Here is a 17,568-nt window from a genome sequence, read left to right as displayed (position 1 = left end):
TTCTGAGCACCATTGGAGTGAATGATTTAAGGATTTCTCGGCCAGGTCACGGGCAGCTACTAAGGGAAAATTTATCTACTGAAGTTTTTGCATCCATAACCACCAGTGGTTACCCCCACTGCATGGTAGTGCGCGATGGTGCATGGAGGTGCGCTACATGTAAACATACGAATATAGTAGAGCAGTGGCTGGTTGCCTAACCCTGTGGAGCTGTGTTAAAACAAGCGCAAACCCGCACAAACGTGGGGCTTATGAAGCAACAGTGAGCAAACTGAATTAAACAATTTAATCAATAAAAAAGCTTAAAATTGAGCCCTGCAACAGCAACCTTCAATCACAGGAGTCCTAACTGCACTCTCCTGCCACAAGGGTGCAGGGGGGGGCCTCTCCAATAAAAAGATGTCCTGGTTTGGTGCTCAGTTTAACAAGCAGAACCAGATTCAATAGGTCTGAATCTAGTCTACGTTGCAGCAGACAAAACGTGCAACAAATCAGCAAGAACAGTTTTAAAAAATCAGCAATATACAAAAATACAGCTTAAAAGTGCAAAACACAGTATAAATTGTACTTATGGTTAGCATAATGCAACAGATTCCTGGGATTGCATAGATGTGTATGGCAGAGCAGTGGCTGGTCTCCTAACTCTGTGGAGCAGTGTTGAAACAGTGACCAAACTGAATTAAACAATTTAACAGATAAAAAAAGCTCAAAACTGAGCCCTGTGCCAGCAGCCTTCAATCAGATGAGTCCTAACTGCATTCCTCAACTACAAGGGTAAAGGAGGGGCCCTCTCCAACAAAACTTACACTTGCTTCGGGTCCAGTCTTTCTTACTTTGTTATAGTGTAAAGCCTATATTTTTACAACCACATGAATGCACTTTTTTACCTTAATATTTCTAACACACACACAACAGTCAGAGAAAAGACCCCCAAATTTAAAATACCTGTCACTGCACCCTATACAAAACTGCTTTACAATGTAACATATAGTTTATAGATTGTGAAATGTTTTATACAAATACTAATAAGGTCAAAAATTATTTTAATTACAGTTACTTCTTTTCTCTTTAGTGTTCTTCTAAACCAAAATGGCAAAGTTGGCTATATGCTTGACAGTCCACCCACAAGTTTAACAAAGTCTTCAAAACTCCAGTCTTTGATAGCTAATTTTTCTTGCAAAGCCATATTTCACAAATGTGACTGATGCTTTACAGTCTCCCATGTATTCACTAACTGCAGTGCTGCTGGTTTTCTTCCGGATTATCTTCATCTCCCAACACTAGAATCTGGTTCAAGTCCAAGGTACGCCTGATTCATCTAGTCAACTCATGTGCTCTTTTCTGTCCATCAAGCATTTTCATTTGGAACAATGGAAAACACTTCATTGGCAAAGTTTCTCTTTGAGCTTTATGGTTAGAATAAGAAGAAGCAGAACCCCCCCCCCCCCTGCGCTGTCTCAGTTTTTGTTGGATAAACTTTTTTTTTTTTATATTTCCTCCTTAGCTTGTTCTGCATACAAAATGTCTTTGATGCTCAAGGAAAAATATTCTGAAGACAGCTGGATTCAACAGCTTGAATCTCTCATCTATCTCTCAACATGTCTTCATTACTGGGATAAATTTGCTTCTCTTCTTTCAGTTGTACAGTAAATAATCACATCTCACAAACACTCTGCTGTCTCCAGTTTGTAGTACTTTTCTGCCACAAGTATTTTCAGGATCAGCTCCTTCTGCTGGTATGATTGCATCTTACTATAGGTCTTGGCTGCTTTCCAATGGCCAGGTTTAGAATATGCACTCGATGTGCAGTTTCAATTAACAAATCCTGCTGTGGAACATTAGTATAATTGCTTATTTGTGCTTTCATACAATTAATAGAGTCTCTTTGTTCCATTTTCTCTGATACAGCAGAACATCTCAGGTTTTTGTCTGCATGTTCAGTTTTCTAATTTTTTTTTAAACAGCTCTTCTTGAGAAGTCACAATCTCAGCTAGCCTTTTTTCACTACCTCTGATCGCCTTTTTCATTTCCTCTGCATAGCTAGTTAAAACTTCTTTTTTCCACCCTTTTATTAGATTTGATATATTACTTCAAGGTTTCATTTATTTTAATCATCTCTGAGTATCTGAATCTAAATTACTAGAAGCCATCTCTTGTACCAAAGCTGAAGCATGAACTGTTTGGTCTGGGGAAGGAGAGTCCAGAAGCCCCTGGAGAATGTTCCTAACACATGCAGTCCTAGACCTGGAATTTAGTTTACAGGGCTTTGTAAATATATGCACAGAAGACCAAGTTGCTGTTTCTAGAATACTTCTAGATTCCAACTCTTTCCAAAAAGCCACAGATGAAGCCAAAGCCCTGGTAAAGCCAGCCTTGACCCTACCTGGAAGAGGTTTGTTGTAGTGGGAATAACAAAAGTTAATAGCCCAAGACAACCATTTTAAAATAATCTGCTTTGACGCAGGCTGTCCTTTCTGCTTACCTTCACAAGGAATAAACAACTGATCAGAAGTACTACCAGATTTTGTTCTATTAAGATAGTACCAGAGATGTCTGTGGATATCCAAGGTATAAAACAACCCTTCTTATCTCATTTTTTGGGTTCTAAAAAGAAAACAGGGAGCTGGACAAATTGGTTTAAGTTAAATCTGATATCCTTTTAGGCACAAAAGAAGGATTAATTCTTAAAGAAACCCTATTTTGTGGAAAATTAGATAAGAAGGTTGACCCTTTATAAGAGCTTGCAACTCTGATGTTCTTCTTGCAGAGGTCAGAGCAATCAGCAAAATTGTTTTCCATGTTAAGAACCTCCAGTCAGCAGGATCAGTTGGTTCAAACATAGCAAGTGCAAGCTTCTCTAACACAAAATTAAGATCGCAAGAAGCAGACACTGATTATCTGGGAGGCTTCTTAAGTAAAACCTCTTTCAAAAACATTTTCACATCAGACTGTACTAAAAGAGGAGGATCTGTGGCAGACCTGCTGAAATGGAGAACAAATGAACTTTGAGAAGTATGACAGGCCATAAGGTACTAGCTCACATAAATACAGTAAAACCAGAGAAACACTAGCCTAAATGGGCAAGAGTTCTTTTTCTGGCATCAACCAGAAAAACTTTTCCATTTGCTAACCTACGATTTTCTAGCAGTATGCTTTCTTGGCTTCATTAATATCTGTAGCACATCCTCAAAAACAAGTGACTAAACAGTATTAAGACTATCATTCAGGCAGTCAACTGCAGGTATTTGGGGTCGGGATGCATCAAACACCCTCGGATTTTGTGCAAGTAAATCCAGTCAGTGAGAAGGCTTGTGGTAACTGCCTTGTCCAATTCCAAAAATAGGAAGAACCACTGTTGCCTGGGTGAGAAGTGAGTCACCACAATGATCTTTGGGGAATCCTTCTCAATCTTCAGAAGTACCCTGGATATCAGTGGAAAGGGTGGAAAAGCACATAAGAATATTCCTCTCCAAGGAAAAGAAAAGGCATTTATTTTCCAGGCCTTCTTGCATGGAGTCCTGGAACAGAATTTTGACAGTTGATTATTTAGACATGAAGCAAAATGGTTCACCTGAGGAATTCCCAACAGATGGATCAACTATTGGAAGACCACCCTGATTCAGTTTCCATTCATGGGGTTCTGTCCTAGTCCTGGTCAGCTTGTCTACCATACAATTTTGTTCTGACCGAATGCAAGATACCTGCAGAGTGAGACTGTGCTGTAAAGCTATATCCCATGCTAACATGGCTAGTCTGTATAGGGAGTAAGTAGTATAAAGTATTCAAAAACCAAGTAGTATGGGAATGGAGAAAGGAAATTTTTATCAATAGGGATGTCTGCAAGTAGGGGTATAGAAAATAGGCAGGGAGGAGTCAGTAATCTACTGGGACAAATTAGCAAAGGAACCAAGGTATTTACGGTAAATAATTTATGAGGGAAGTGTAACGGAGTAGAAATGAAACTATGTAGAAATTTGGACATCAGGTACGGAATGCCTTCATGTCAGAGACTGTTAACAGAGTAAAGGCAAAGAGAAAGGAATATAAGAATGTTAAGTAAAACAAAAAAAACCCCAGCAGAGTCTAGAATAGAAGCCGCTGTTAAAAAGCAATAATTAGTGAGGCATATAAACTACTGCATAACAACTATAATAATCAATCTGGTGAGGTTAGAACATATCTTGTGAACATGGAAAGGCAATTTACAAAGGAACAATGGGAAGAAATCTGTAGGGTTCTGAAGTATACAGGAAAGTCTAGAAAGTTTTGAATTTCTGCAAGGAAGTGCTTGCACAGGTCTTTTTACACCCCAAGTAGAATTCATAAGATTCTTCTCCAGGTACATAGAAAATGAGGGGGACAAGAGAGGATATTGAGAATTTTTTTTTTTTTTTTGGTGGGGAGGCATAAAGTGGTAGATTTTAAAAATTCTCTCCAGAGACAATACTTGACAGAAATGTTGGGGGAATAAATTGCAATAACTAAGGAAATGTTTATTTTAAACATGGATAGAGGGTCTGAATTGCTTAGACTTAGTAAGGCCTTATTAAGTTTAATGCTAATCAAAGCTATAGCAAACATAATAGAAGTTCTGAATAACGTGTAGAAGATAAAACAACAGGAGGTTGGATCTTTAGAAAAGTGAAGGAGCAAATTTTATACCAATAAATGGAATTCACAGGAACAATACATGCAGAATAATGTTTAGGAGGAGTGAGGTTTAAGAGAAGGGAGGAACTCAGTAATTTACTCAGTGCTGGGATGAATGAAAATTGTTTTAAAAACATATACACTGCATGACAATAACAATGAAAAGTGTTACATTTCATTTTCTAAAGCAAGTAATCTCATGTTACAGTTTAGAATGTGATACTAAAGATGTTTAAAAAACGTTGACACAAACAACTGAAGTGGATGACACTGAGAACAATGACAATCTCCCTAAGCCCAGCTCAGGAGGAAGAGGGATCGACTAATGCCAACATGACCTTTGCTGAGAAAGACTATTGTGAAGTCAGTGCTGAGGGACCTGTTGACAATGAAACTCTCAGTTCAGAGGTAAAAAAAGAAGGGGTCATGGAAAACACAGGAAGATCAACCATAATCAATACCACACCTGCAGTAAATTTTTGCAAGTGTATCTGTACCATAAAAAACAGCAGTGAAAAGGAAGACTCAACAAACTAGTGGGTCTGAACACACAGCAATGATGGCAACAAACTGGTGGGCTTGAAGAAGCTAATGTCATAACAACTGTTGCTAAACCAAGAAAACTGCCCTGACCTGTTTTCCATAATTTAGGTTAACAACCAACAAGGTGGAAATCCTAGCTGCTGAGGCCCTTGGAACTGATAATTTGGAAATAATCCGCACTTCCTGATGGAAATTAACTTGATGAAATAAAGAGCCTGAAGACAGGTGGAAACTGATAGATTAATTAATTTGCTTACCTGAATGGGGAACTGCTGAACAGACAGCTTGCGCCCTGTAACATCACCTTTCTCGAAGTAGACTCCATAGGACTGGTTGATACTTCAGAGTCTGCAGCAGAAGGCCAGAGTTTCCTGATCTTTTTGCAACACTTGAGACTACAAGACAACAATAATTCAGTGTTGACAAAGCAAATGATGCCAAAGCAGAAAACGATCTGGCTAGAGTTTACCAATAAAGATGGAGCCTTCGCTTCTCCCAGTGATGTTGATAAGTAGTCAGTGTAAAGTCTTAGAAAATCTTGCACCAATCTCAATGGACCTCTAAGAAGGAAAAGCAGGCACCAAACTTATGGAACACTACTCTGTAATAGCTAAGGGACAACCCCAATGCACAAAGAAAAGAGGAAGAGAGAAATACCACCCCCCCACACACACACACACACCAACAGCATAATTGAGAAAGGAAGTTTTGAAAAAGGCAGCAGCCACCAAATAACAGCAACCATCAAAACAGTGAGACAGTGGTCTACTGGAGGAAAACAGAAAGAAAAAATAAGAAATAAAGCTTTGTGGATTTTTATTTTTTACTTATTTATCTAATTATTTAATTTTTTTAGCAGGGAAAGGGAAAAAAGTGGGAAGAAGGAAGGGGGTAACTCAAGAGAGAGAGGAAGCCCCCCCCCTTCTCAAAAAATGGGATGGTCACAATGAAGCAAAGCAACAAAAAAGCCACTTATGACCTTGTAGATATAAGGGAAGAGCAGACATGAAAGAGATCACCAAAAGAACTCATACAAAACGCAAGTAGTCTGTTGCTGTATCACAGACCAACATTTTCTGAAGTGTGGTAATGATGATCTGAATATGGGTACTAGTCCAGTGCATTATGGGATAGCACAAATGTGTGTACCAACCTTGGAAAATCTGGACTGCTACTTAATCCAAATGCCTGCAACCTTAGACCTAAAGGTTACTAAGGGTGGTCCTATGCCTTTCATATCAAGTTCTAATACAAACTACTAAGCAAAAAAAGAATCCCTGGAGCCTCTGGCTGCACTTTTCTTAAGGAAAAGACAAAACAATTTATCTGGAATTATTGACACTAAGAAAACATGAATAAAAAATCATTTTATGAGTCTGACTTAGGTCAAGTCAATCAGCTTTACTTTCAAACTGTGTAGACTACATGACATAGACTACAAGTGAGGCTAAAGGTACCAATCATTTAAATATAAGCACAGAAAAACCATGAACCAAGGTAGCAACTGCCATAAGCAACATGATGCACATAGGTGAAATCCTGAGTGTGACAAAGACTACCTGTTACTGACTACCAACCTAAGCCCAAGAGGAGTGATTCAGGGAAAGTGTGAATGCAGAAGTGTAGTTGGCTCTACCAGCATTCCAACCTCTCAGCTCTTCAAGTGAAGAGCAAAAACCACTTCACTGTATTAAACTGATCTCTACATTTTAGAGACTGGCTTATTACAGTTAGATCCATTACCCCCACACCCATCCCCAATCAGGTCTTCCAATCAAGAGCAAAAAAAAAAAAACAAAACAAAAAAAAAGCTGCTCCTTCTATTGGCACTCCAACCAAAAGGCCAGATGCATGACCACCCCCCCCCCGCTCCAGCCATTCAGTGTCCCACTTCTGTGCCCCCGATCCTCCTTCCACTCCACACATATACACCCATTTTAAAAAATTGCTTTTAAACTATAGCACACTGCTTGCTACAAATGTAGCAAACAGTTGCTATAGTTTATACCCTGCCTGCAAACAGTTTAAACCACACACAGAGCACTGTAGTGCTTAGGTTTCAGTGCAAATGCAATACTGGCTTTTAAAAGCCGATACTGCACTAAACAGACAGAGCGATCAGGATGAAGGACAGCTGATCACACCCCCTAACCCTTTCCACCCTGTGCAACTGCCCCTCTCACCCCCACCCTACTTAACTCTTCTGTGTGAATGACTGCCCATGCACAACACAATCTACTGCCAAATACTGGAATTTGAAAGAAGAGGGGTTCCCAGATGGCCAGCCACAGAATTCTTGTTAGTTTCATGTTTCCGCAAATGTAAGGTCTTCTAGGGAAAATCCACATAATTTAGAAATGTCTGTGGTCTGAACCTGGAGGGAATCCTCCTAAGTCATGTAAAATTCCTCTTCTTTTTCAGAAGACAGTGGTGACTTTTTTTTGTCTTTCAATTTACTTCTGTCACCTCCACAAATAGTGGTGAACATTCCTTTAAATCTGATTTCCCAGATGACCATCACTGGTTTCCCTACAAAACTGAGGTTGGTTACTGCTGTTGAAAAGCTGCATCCTGTACTATTCTGAAGCATTCCTTTGTAAAACTTTTGCATTTAAAAGTATGAGGAACTACTGTCTTGAATACTGTAATGGTGTTCACCAATGTAACAACTTTCCTACCGTGGTCATTCGGGGTTTCTAGTAACCCCCTTACATTTATAAGCTACAGTACTTCTTACACTTCTACAATAATTCTAACAGATTCTGAAGCAGAGACTAGCGCTGATGTTGCTTTAATTCTGGCAGGCAGCTGTACCAAAGTTAGTGTTTTTTTATCCATTTAACGACAGCTTGACTCCCAGAAGTGGAAGCCTTCTTTCTTCAACTAAGTTGTCTCTGTGTGTGTGTGTGTGTGTGTGTGTGTGTGTGTGTGTGTGTGTGTGTGTGTAATGCCCAGTGGCTTCTCAGCAGTGAAAAGAAGAGAAGAATGTCTACATCAGCAATGAAGTGTACGGTAGTCTTGCTTCACCTAGGTCTGTACCATTGTTAAAATGAGACCAGTGTTAGCCTTTCACACGGAAAGAAATAGCTACAAAAGAAATGGGACAACACGGATCAGCAGCTAACTCTTTCCTAGCATTCAAGGTCTCATATGAAACAAACCATACAGACCTAACATACCCAAGCAGGTGAAAGAAATGTTACAGTGTTGGGTTCGGAGGTGCTACAGGAAAGTCTAATTATTTAAATGTATACTTTTTCCCACTGACTTGCAATTTAATTTAAAATATAATGCATAACAAAGTTGACCGATGGTAAGGCGTTAAATCTGTTAACACAGGGTTAAGCAGTGGTCTAGGTTCTAAATAATCTTTAAAGGATAAAGGAAGGAAGCAGCACTGCTTGCTTTATTTTGGAAGCTAGAAGTTCAGTAATCTTGTTACTTAGCATCCCCCCCAACAACCCCACCAAAGTGGACAGGGCAGGAAAAGCAGCAAGAGCTACAGACATAATATACATGGTAGTTTGAGGTTGTGATGTTGTTCAGTCAAATCCAAGTCTTCACATCCTCAAGGAATTTAGCAAGCTAGGTCTGTGTGCCAAGAACTGCTTCTTTAAATTCTTGCAAGCTCATATGCATTACTTCAGTAATGCTGTACATCCACTTTAGCCTCTGCTCACCCCTTCTTTTTTTGCCTTAGATTTTTTTTCCCCAGCATGAGTAACTTCTCTAGTGATGCCTTTCTTCCCATTATGTGGCCCTGTTATAGTATTTGTGTTTTCCTTTTACTATCAAAACTTTCGGAGAACACTTAACTTATTGCAGTCCATGGAAATACAAGTTTTCTGAAACATCTGAGTTCAAAACAATCAATTTTCTGGTGTATAGTCTTATATATACTTCAAGTCCCACCACTGTATGTTACCACTAGAAAAACCACAGCTCTAATTATATAGACCTTTATTGACACACAGTATACTGCTCATTAAATCTTTATCCAGATTTGTCTTAGTTTTTCCTTCCAAAACGAGAAATACCTTTTCATTTTATGGCTGCAATTATCATCTGCAGAGATGTTTGAATCCAGAAAAATAGAATATGTCACTGCAGCCTCTTCCTCCCAATCTAACTGAAAGAAACGACAGAGCTAGATGACATGATTTGAGTTCTTTGATGCTGAGAAAAAAAAACTTTTGCACTTTTACCTTCAACAGGGTCAACTTTTCCTCACTATTTAAAGTGGTATTATCTACATATCTAAGGTTAATACTTATCCCTGTAATTTTGACTTCAGCATCTGTTGATCTAACCCAGAATTTAGGATGATATATCCACCATATAAATTGATAAAGCTGAGAGACAATATATAAGCCAATTTTAAACCAGTTAGTTACACCATATTCAGTTCTAACCATTACTTCTTGTTCTGCAAATAGATTCCTCAAGAGACAAATAAGGTGGCCCAATGCCCCCATTTCTCTAAGCCCGTTCAAAAGTTTGTTATGGTCCACACAGTGAAATGCTTTAGAGAAGTCTATAAAGTAGAAGTGAATATCTTCTGGAACTCCCTTGCTTTCTCCATTAGCTAGCAGATGTTGGCAGTTTCATGTCTGGTACCTTTGTCTCCTCTAAAACCAGCTAGTACACCTATTAGTCATTGGTCCATATACTGCTGGAACCTAACTTGCAGGATCTTAAGCATCACCTTGCTTGTATGTGAAGATTCTTAAAAAATAAGAAGGAACTAGGGAAACACTGAAATGCACTCAAAATTGTAGTGTGCTATAATGAAATATGAAGACACAAACAATAAATTATTCAAACATCAAAAATAGCACTATAAAACACTATGCTCTGACCAAAAGTAAAAGACCACTGACAAGCATTTAGTCAGAAGATATCAGATACTGTCGAAAAGATTTTTAAAAGTAAGGATGGATTGCATTATAATCACTATAATTTAGAATGAAATTTAAACTATTGCATACAGCAACTTATCTCAGTGAGCACCAATAAAGTTAATGGCTTGGAACCTATTGGAGCTTGCAAAAGAAAAAAATGAAATTAAGGGATCTTAGCCCACTTGCCTCTAACTCATGGTAATGGATTGTCTGGTATAGACTGTAGACCAGAGTCCACTGAAGCACATAAATTCAAAAGGGAAGGCCTACAAGGACATCACTTATAGAGGAGGATGGTTATACTCACACAGGCCTGTTGTGCATCCCCATCATTTTTGTAAAGATGTTAACACCTCTGCCAAACTACCCTCTGGAAGCAGCAGTGGAGGCTTTCAAGTTCTCTCCCTTCCCATGGTACTTATTTTGTCAGGTGTGATATGGGAGTGACACACCTGGCCCAATGGGATTAAACTGGGCAAATCTAACACGAGGCATTGGAATGAGTATGGACTTGGGAAGAGTCATGCTGCCACACACATATCAAACACTAACCCACTATGCAGTTGCAAGTAAAAGAAAAAAAAAATTGCTGAGTAAATCACATCTGCTATACAAGACCAACAAACAAAATATTGTAATCTGGATGAAAAGTAGAAAGAACAATCAGTTCTAAATAATCACTGTCCTATAACATGCATTACCTTAGTTAAAAAGAACAGTTGTGAGGACAGAAATAAGAGAATCATTAATACAGGCCACAGTGATTATTTATTTTACTTACCATGCAGATTGCCAGTAGTTAGCAAAGAACGTGCTTTATCAGCTAAGTCACTATTTAGGGTGTTTCCAAGTAATAAAATATCAATAGCCTCTTGCTTAGAGCTGTCAAAAAAGTTATTCTGGATAGTTCTTGTCACAGATCGTGCTCCGTCTTTTAGCTTTCCAGTCTGTTATCAAAACATAACAGAGACAAATGGTTGATAAAAAAGCAAAGCAGCAATTAATTTTAATCATTCTCCAATTACCCAACTTACTAGTTCAGAATCACAGTTGAGCTGACACCTATGTTGACACTCAAGGCATCAATGGGCACAAGGAGAAGAAACTAATCTCAGATGAGATGTCAGTCAACCTCAGGACACGTGCGTGCACACACACACACACACACACACACACACACACACACACCGATGGGCATCAATTGTTCTTTTCTCTGCGAGGTGGGAGAAAACCACAGCACACGGCAAAAACTTGTACAAAAAGGAGGAAAACGGTACAGATTCCACAGAGAAAGCACTCTAGAACAGAAGTGATCTTGAAATCCAAGCACTGTGATGCAACAACACTGATCAATGTGCAACTACTAACAGTTAATCTGCAATACGTAATTCTATTTTCATTTACTTGCTAACTTTTAACCACTTGAGGGGGCAGATCCTGTATAGCTCAATTAACTGCTTTGAGCTCAACTTTGAAAAATTCTTCATAAAACGCACCTGCTAATCTTTAGTACTGCCAAATACACATTTACAATATCACTCTGATATGTTCCTACCATGACAATGTTTTCTGCCATCAGAATCTAGAACATCCTGCGAAAGCAACATAAATGGTCATACAGCCTCAATATTATCAACTGCAACCCTAGCTTCCAAGTACACGTGCTACTGCAACCACACACACTTGAATGGCTTCAATATCATTTAAGGATAATTCAGTTTCTGTGGCTGATCCTGGGAAATGGAAACCATTTAGCAGAAAAAATACTGAATGCTGAAAAAATATTTCACACAGTAAACCAAACCCAGCATTACATAATACGTGCAAAAAATCAAATCAGTTCCACAAACACTAGAAGCAATAAGCCATGTAGCTTTAAAACATAAGATGCTGCTGCACAAATCTTTTTATAATATCAGCTCTAGATGCTACGTTCTAGCAGATGGTCACTAAACTTGTGAAAAAGCCAGAAAAGGTGATCCCTAAATGAAATGGGTAAAAAATTTAAAAACATCTTGCAAAACAGAAATTAAAATTCAGCTCCGTTCTATAAACATGGAGAATGAGTAATTAAACAGGCTATGTTTAATACATCAGTTGCCTACATAACACAAAGACTGATGAATCCTTAAAGTAAATCTCTTAACAGCCATTCTCCACTATATAAGGGTTTTTATTAGCAGAAGGTAAGAAAATGTAGCAGCCAAAATACAAAGACTGCCAGCACTCAATGTTCAGTGAAAAAAATCTACCATACGAATATTACTCTTCTTTATTCACTGATAAGCATATCAGTTTTGGCTACTCAGCCTTCATAAGTGTGTTATGAAGTGATGAAGGGTGAATAGCCAAAACCAGTATACTTATCTGTGAATAAAGAAGAGCAATATTTGTCTGATTTTTCACTGAAGATTAAGTGCTGGCAGTCTTTGTATTTTGATTGATGTGGTATTATACAGCCGAGCACCTAGCCATACTTGTGTGCATCTTGGGTTTGATAAGAAAATGTAGCAGAACACCAAGGCAAAAAGTACTAAGGATAAAACTATCTTCAAAGAAAAACAGAAAAAAATAGTACATTTGTTCAAAAACTCAGTAAGACACAAAAACAACAGATGAGCATTTCAGGTACACAAAAGCTGTTAAGCAGACCATTCTGTTTTTTTGTAGGTCTCAGTCTTAATTAACTAAAAACATTAACAGTAACAGTCAATCACACATTCACTTTCAGAAAACCAACTTAAAAATAAATATTAATACAAAAAAAAAAAAAAACTTGTGTTACTTCTCAATATTGCACTTGGTTAAAAGCTTTCTACACAGGAACCCTCACTTGTGAGCTGCAACTTGCTGATATAATTGCCACAAGAAAAAAGTTATATTCTTACCATAACGTTCCATCTGTGTTGTTCACCTTCATTCATTCATTACTGATGAGTGTCGGTTCCATCCTCGGAACCAAGTCGGCAATCTAACAAGCTCGTGCCAGCCAAAAAACTCTCAAGCTAAGCTTTTACCTATAGTGCCCCTCTCCCTCTTACCTTAAATCAAGTTTGCCCGTGATAAGGAAAGCAGAGGCTTTTTCTGAACAGAAACCCTAAAGCAGGATTAGGACCCAATCCAATCCAGGAGCCTCTGGAGGGGGAAGATGGGTGAGACATAATGAATGAATGAAGATGAACAACACAGACGGAACGTTATTATAAGAACATAACTTCTTTATCTGATGTTGTTAATCTTCATTCATTCCTTACTGATGGGACAGAGTCCCTAGCTACTTTATGTCCTGGGAGGCCCTTATGGAAGAACGCTCCTGAGTACCATTGCACCAAAGGATGCTCTTCCCATGGAGACCGGGTCTAATTTGTGATGAGTAATAAAGGTATGGGAGGTAGACCAGGTTGCAGCTGCACAGATATCATCTACTGGATATCATCTACTGAAGCCCTCGAATGAAAAGCCACAGAAGTTGCCATTGATTTGGTTGAGTGTGCTTTGACCTTGCTCGGTATAGGAATTTTATTATGTTGGTAGATGAAGGATACACAGTTTCTCAACCACTTAGATAAGGTCACTTTAGAAACAGGGTCCCCCAATTTTGGGCCTGAGAAAGATGCAAACAACTGGCCTGATTTACGTACTGGTTTAGTTCTGTGCAGATAAAAATGTAATTGTATATGTACATCCAGCAAATGAAGGCAGAATTCCCCTTTATTCGAATAGTTTGGAAAAAAGACAGGTAGGTCAATCGGCTGGTTAGCTGTCAATCCTGAGATAACTTTTGGAAGGAAGGAGGGGTTAGTCCGGAGTGATACTCTGTCTCTATGAAAGATCATATAAGGATGTTTGATACATAAGGCCTGAAGCTCGAATATGCATCTAGCTGAGGTTATGGCTACTAAAAACAGTGACTTCCAGGACAAAAATCTACCCGATATGCAAGTATACAATTTCATATCCTCAGAGCACATCTTACCCTGCCTCAAAGAAGACCCTGGAAAAGAAAAGCACCCCAACTAAAAACTCCCAAATGACCTTCTGCACCAAAAATATATATATACAAAAATATACAAAATCACCAACTGTAATAATACGCAATATCCTACACAACTACCCCTCCCAACTCAGGGGAAAACCTCCCAAAGATACATCAACCACTAAGGCTGTAGGGATAGAATTAAGGTGGTACAGGACTACACTATGTGCAAAATTCCACATTGGCAAAACAAGCCCAACAACCAGGTATCCCAAAGCAAAATCTGAGCTGGGGTCAGATATACAGTGGAGCTGCCCACATGCCTGTAGGGCAAAACCAGCTGCCAAGAGGAAGAGTAGAAGAAGGAAGGAACTTGGAAATAACTCTGGCAAGACCAGGCCTTCCATTAGCAGCTGCCTCCAAAACCTCCAAGAGCACCCAAAATAAAAAGCTGTTGAAAAGCCAGGTAAAAATAGTGAAAATGGTCAATCCCAGCTTGAATCTCCTGCCATGATGGGAATAACAAAATGCAACAAACCACCTCCACCTTGAAGGTTTGCTTTGAAACAATAAAGCCCTGAGAAACAAGTGAGCAAAAAAAGCAAACAAAAAAGCTTTCTGCTCCTGCTTGGGATGGTCCTGCATACATTGTCAAAAGAATAGCCTGCTGCTAAAGCCAGTGAAAAAAAAAAATTTTTTGAAAGGGCAAAGAGAACTCCAAAACGCTGTAATAAAAAAGTGAATGTTTTGGCCACTTAAAGCACCAGCCTAGGCAAAAGCCCAAGGAGAAGTACGTAGTGCAGAAGTAATCCTTATGAAATGAAAAAGATTCCAACCGCCAATCAAAGTTACAGGAAGTACCCAGGCTTAAAGCAAAAATCAGTAAAAAGCAACAACAAAATTATGGCTCTAAGCAATTATAGGTCTGCAGAATGGGTTGTAGAGTAAAAGGTCCCAACACAAAAATGAGATCCCAAAGCAGGAGTGATCAAAAACACGTGAGTCTTACAATTCTTTTGAAGCTTAACTTGCTGGCAACGATTCTGCATGTGAAACAATTGAAACCACAATCATAGTGATGAAATTGCTGCAAAGGAAAACTTGATGATTACACAAATTCAAACAATTAAACATAAACTCTCCATCATATTCATTAAGAAATTTCAAATTAGAAACCTTAAAACTTGTTTCCTTGTTCCAGTCTGCCATAAAAACATTCTAAACATAAATCATGTATGTTTCCTTGTACTAGGAAAACTGGCTTCCATCTCCGTGCTTCCATACTTGGCCAGAAGAAACATTGAGTGAACTTCACACCTTATGCTCTTCTGTTAAAGAAGAAAGAGGAAGCTTTACATTGAGTCTGAACCAGACTCTGAGACAATGTTGAATGAAGGTCGAGGCTGCCCATGTGAGCTACCATGGAAATGAGTAATGGGTAACTTATGCCAGTTACTCAGTAATGGGAGGAAGAAAGATCTCCCTTGTACTTCTCTCCTCTGACTTTTCCAGCAATCTGAGAAGAATAAAATCAGAGCCAATTTGTGAACGACTTTCCTTCCAAAAGAAAGAAAGAGAGACCACTTTGTATGCTGAACTTAATTTTTTCAACTGAAAGAGTCCCCAGTTGGTTCCAAGTGGTGAAATGATACTATGTCTGGAGTTCCCCAGACACTGCTCAAACTTTTGGATTCCAGACACTGAAGAGTTTTTGTTCTGTCCAGGATCCATCCACTTGCTGTTTAACACATCTGCTATGGACTGTGGTGCTGTGGATCAAACCTTGCCTGAAGAGAAAGCAGAGTACAGTTGTCTTGTCTGGCAGGAACCTACACCTGCCCCAGTTGCAGTAAGAATGTTCCCGATTGTTTGTAAGAAGTGTGCTCTGACAAGTTGATGTGCAACATGACTGCGTGTATCCTTTGTAGTCTAGCCACCTTGTAAAGCTTGGTAGTCTCCCTGACTCATAAATGCAAACTGACATATGTCCCCTCCTCAGTGATATGTAATACCAACTGGACTGCTCCACTTTCCTTTTAGTCTAGTCCCAGATCCATTATTTCTGCAAGCCGGGCTTCTTAGAGGCATCTGTCGTTAGAATGGATTCCTGGAGTGAAGTGTCTAGTGACATTCCTTTGTTTAGGTGACATTTCCTTTTCAATGCCAAAAATTAGTTGAATGGTTAATATTAAATCCCAGTGAAATTGTGTCTTGACTCCTGGATACTCTCAGAAGTTTCATATGCAGTACAGCATTGGGATAACGGGCTGCAGACCATTCTTTTGAAATAGCCAGGGCTGGAACCCTATGGGCAGATGTGAAGACTCTCTGGATATGCAAGATGAAGCAAAAAAGAAATAAAAGAGCTTTGTCCGGCTTTAAAAGGCCATCACCCAGCTGGCACGGTAAAGACAGATTAAGAGATCAATTCAATTTCACTACTTAAACTCCACCTATTGATTCTCTGTAATAGGACTATTTCGAAAAGCACTAGCATTGACATATTTCAAATGCTGTAAGGTCTATTCCTGGGAAAGAAATCAGCAATTCAGCCCAAGCAAGGATAATTCCAAATCTTGTGCCTGAAAGAAGCTATCACCTGAGCCAGGGCCTTGTGAAAGCCAAACTGAAGTACTTAGTTTCTGAGTGGCTAGAATCAGAAGCTCGGAAAGAGAAATAATGCACTCTTCCGCTGATACTTAGATAGCAGCTTTCTGCAGAGAACTGACTGATAACTTCCTTTTGTAAAGCTACTTCATCCAGTGATCCTTGCCCATCTAATGATTCCATGAAAAGTAAGCCAACGCACAGAACTACTGTACCGTAATCCTTGATTGTAGATGTAACCCCCTAAATGGTATCAACATTTTTGAATTGGGAAAATCAGATAAGTGTTGAGGATAGATAAATTCACTCTTGGTGGGACGTGTTCCCCTTTGGCTTTGAGTAACTTGAAGCGAAAATGTAATCCCTTGAATGTCCTGGTAGGAGCAGTGAATGATGTGCTTATCTTTCTGGCAGGCAAGAAAAGGAATTAGCCTCCTCTAACAGAAACAGAGATGCCTGGAACATAGCCCTCTTGAGGCATTAAGGAATGGTAATAAAACCTGAAGACAGTGAGGCTTCCCCAGAAACCCGCCAGAACGTGGGGTCCTGTCCAGGTTTGCTATTTAAAGGACTCAGAACTCCTTACGAAGGACATTTGAGGAGCCTCACTCACTGGTCCCTCCAGGGCCTAAAGCAACCCCTGGCCTAAAAGAGGACCCCTAGCCCTACCCCTAGACCCTTCAGTGACGCCTACCCCTCTGACTCCTAGGCAGGAATCATCTCTAGCATAAGTCCATCTGCACAGGCAAACCCCTCCACTAAACTTCATAACAAACTGCTTAGCATACAGGATACGGCCTTAAAACTGTACTAAGCCTTGTAAAACATCCAAACACCCTCTGCTAAGCACAGAAACACCAAACAAATCCATCTTCTTGTAAAACTTAACTC

The 17,568-nt window shown here is 39.3% G+C and overlaps 1 protein-coding gene across 1 annotated transcript in view; it reads right to left on the bottom strand.

The window, feature by feature from the left end:
• SYNJ1 (synaptojanin 1) overlaps nt 1-17,568 on the bottom strand; it is a 2,168,218-nt gene that overhangs the window by 1,444,796 nt on the left and 705,854 nt on the right. The window contains exon 12 of the mRNA XM_044071423.1: nt 10,876-11,032. Coding sequence (XP_043927358.1) covers nt 10,876-11,032 — 157 coding nt within the window. The remainder of the gene's footprint in view (nt 1-10,875; nt 11,033-17,568) is intronic.

Source organism: Protopterus annectens, chromosome 5.part0, assembly GCF_019279795.1.
Source record: "Protopterus annectens isolate FY-2018-M chromosome 5.part0, PAN1.0, whole genome shotgun sequence".
Classification (NCBI taxonomy): Eukaryota; Metazoa; Chordata; order Ceratodontiformes; family Protopteridae; genus Protopterus; species Protopterus annectens.
The sequence above is the reverse complement of the archived record's forward strand: the minus strand, read 5'-3'. Positions and strand labels throughout refer to the sequence as shown.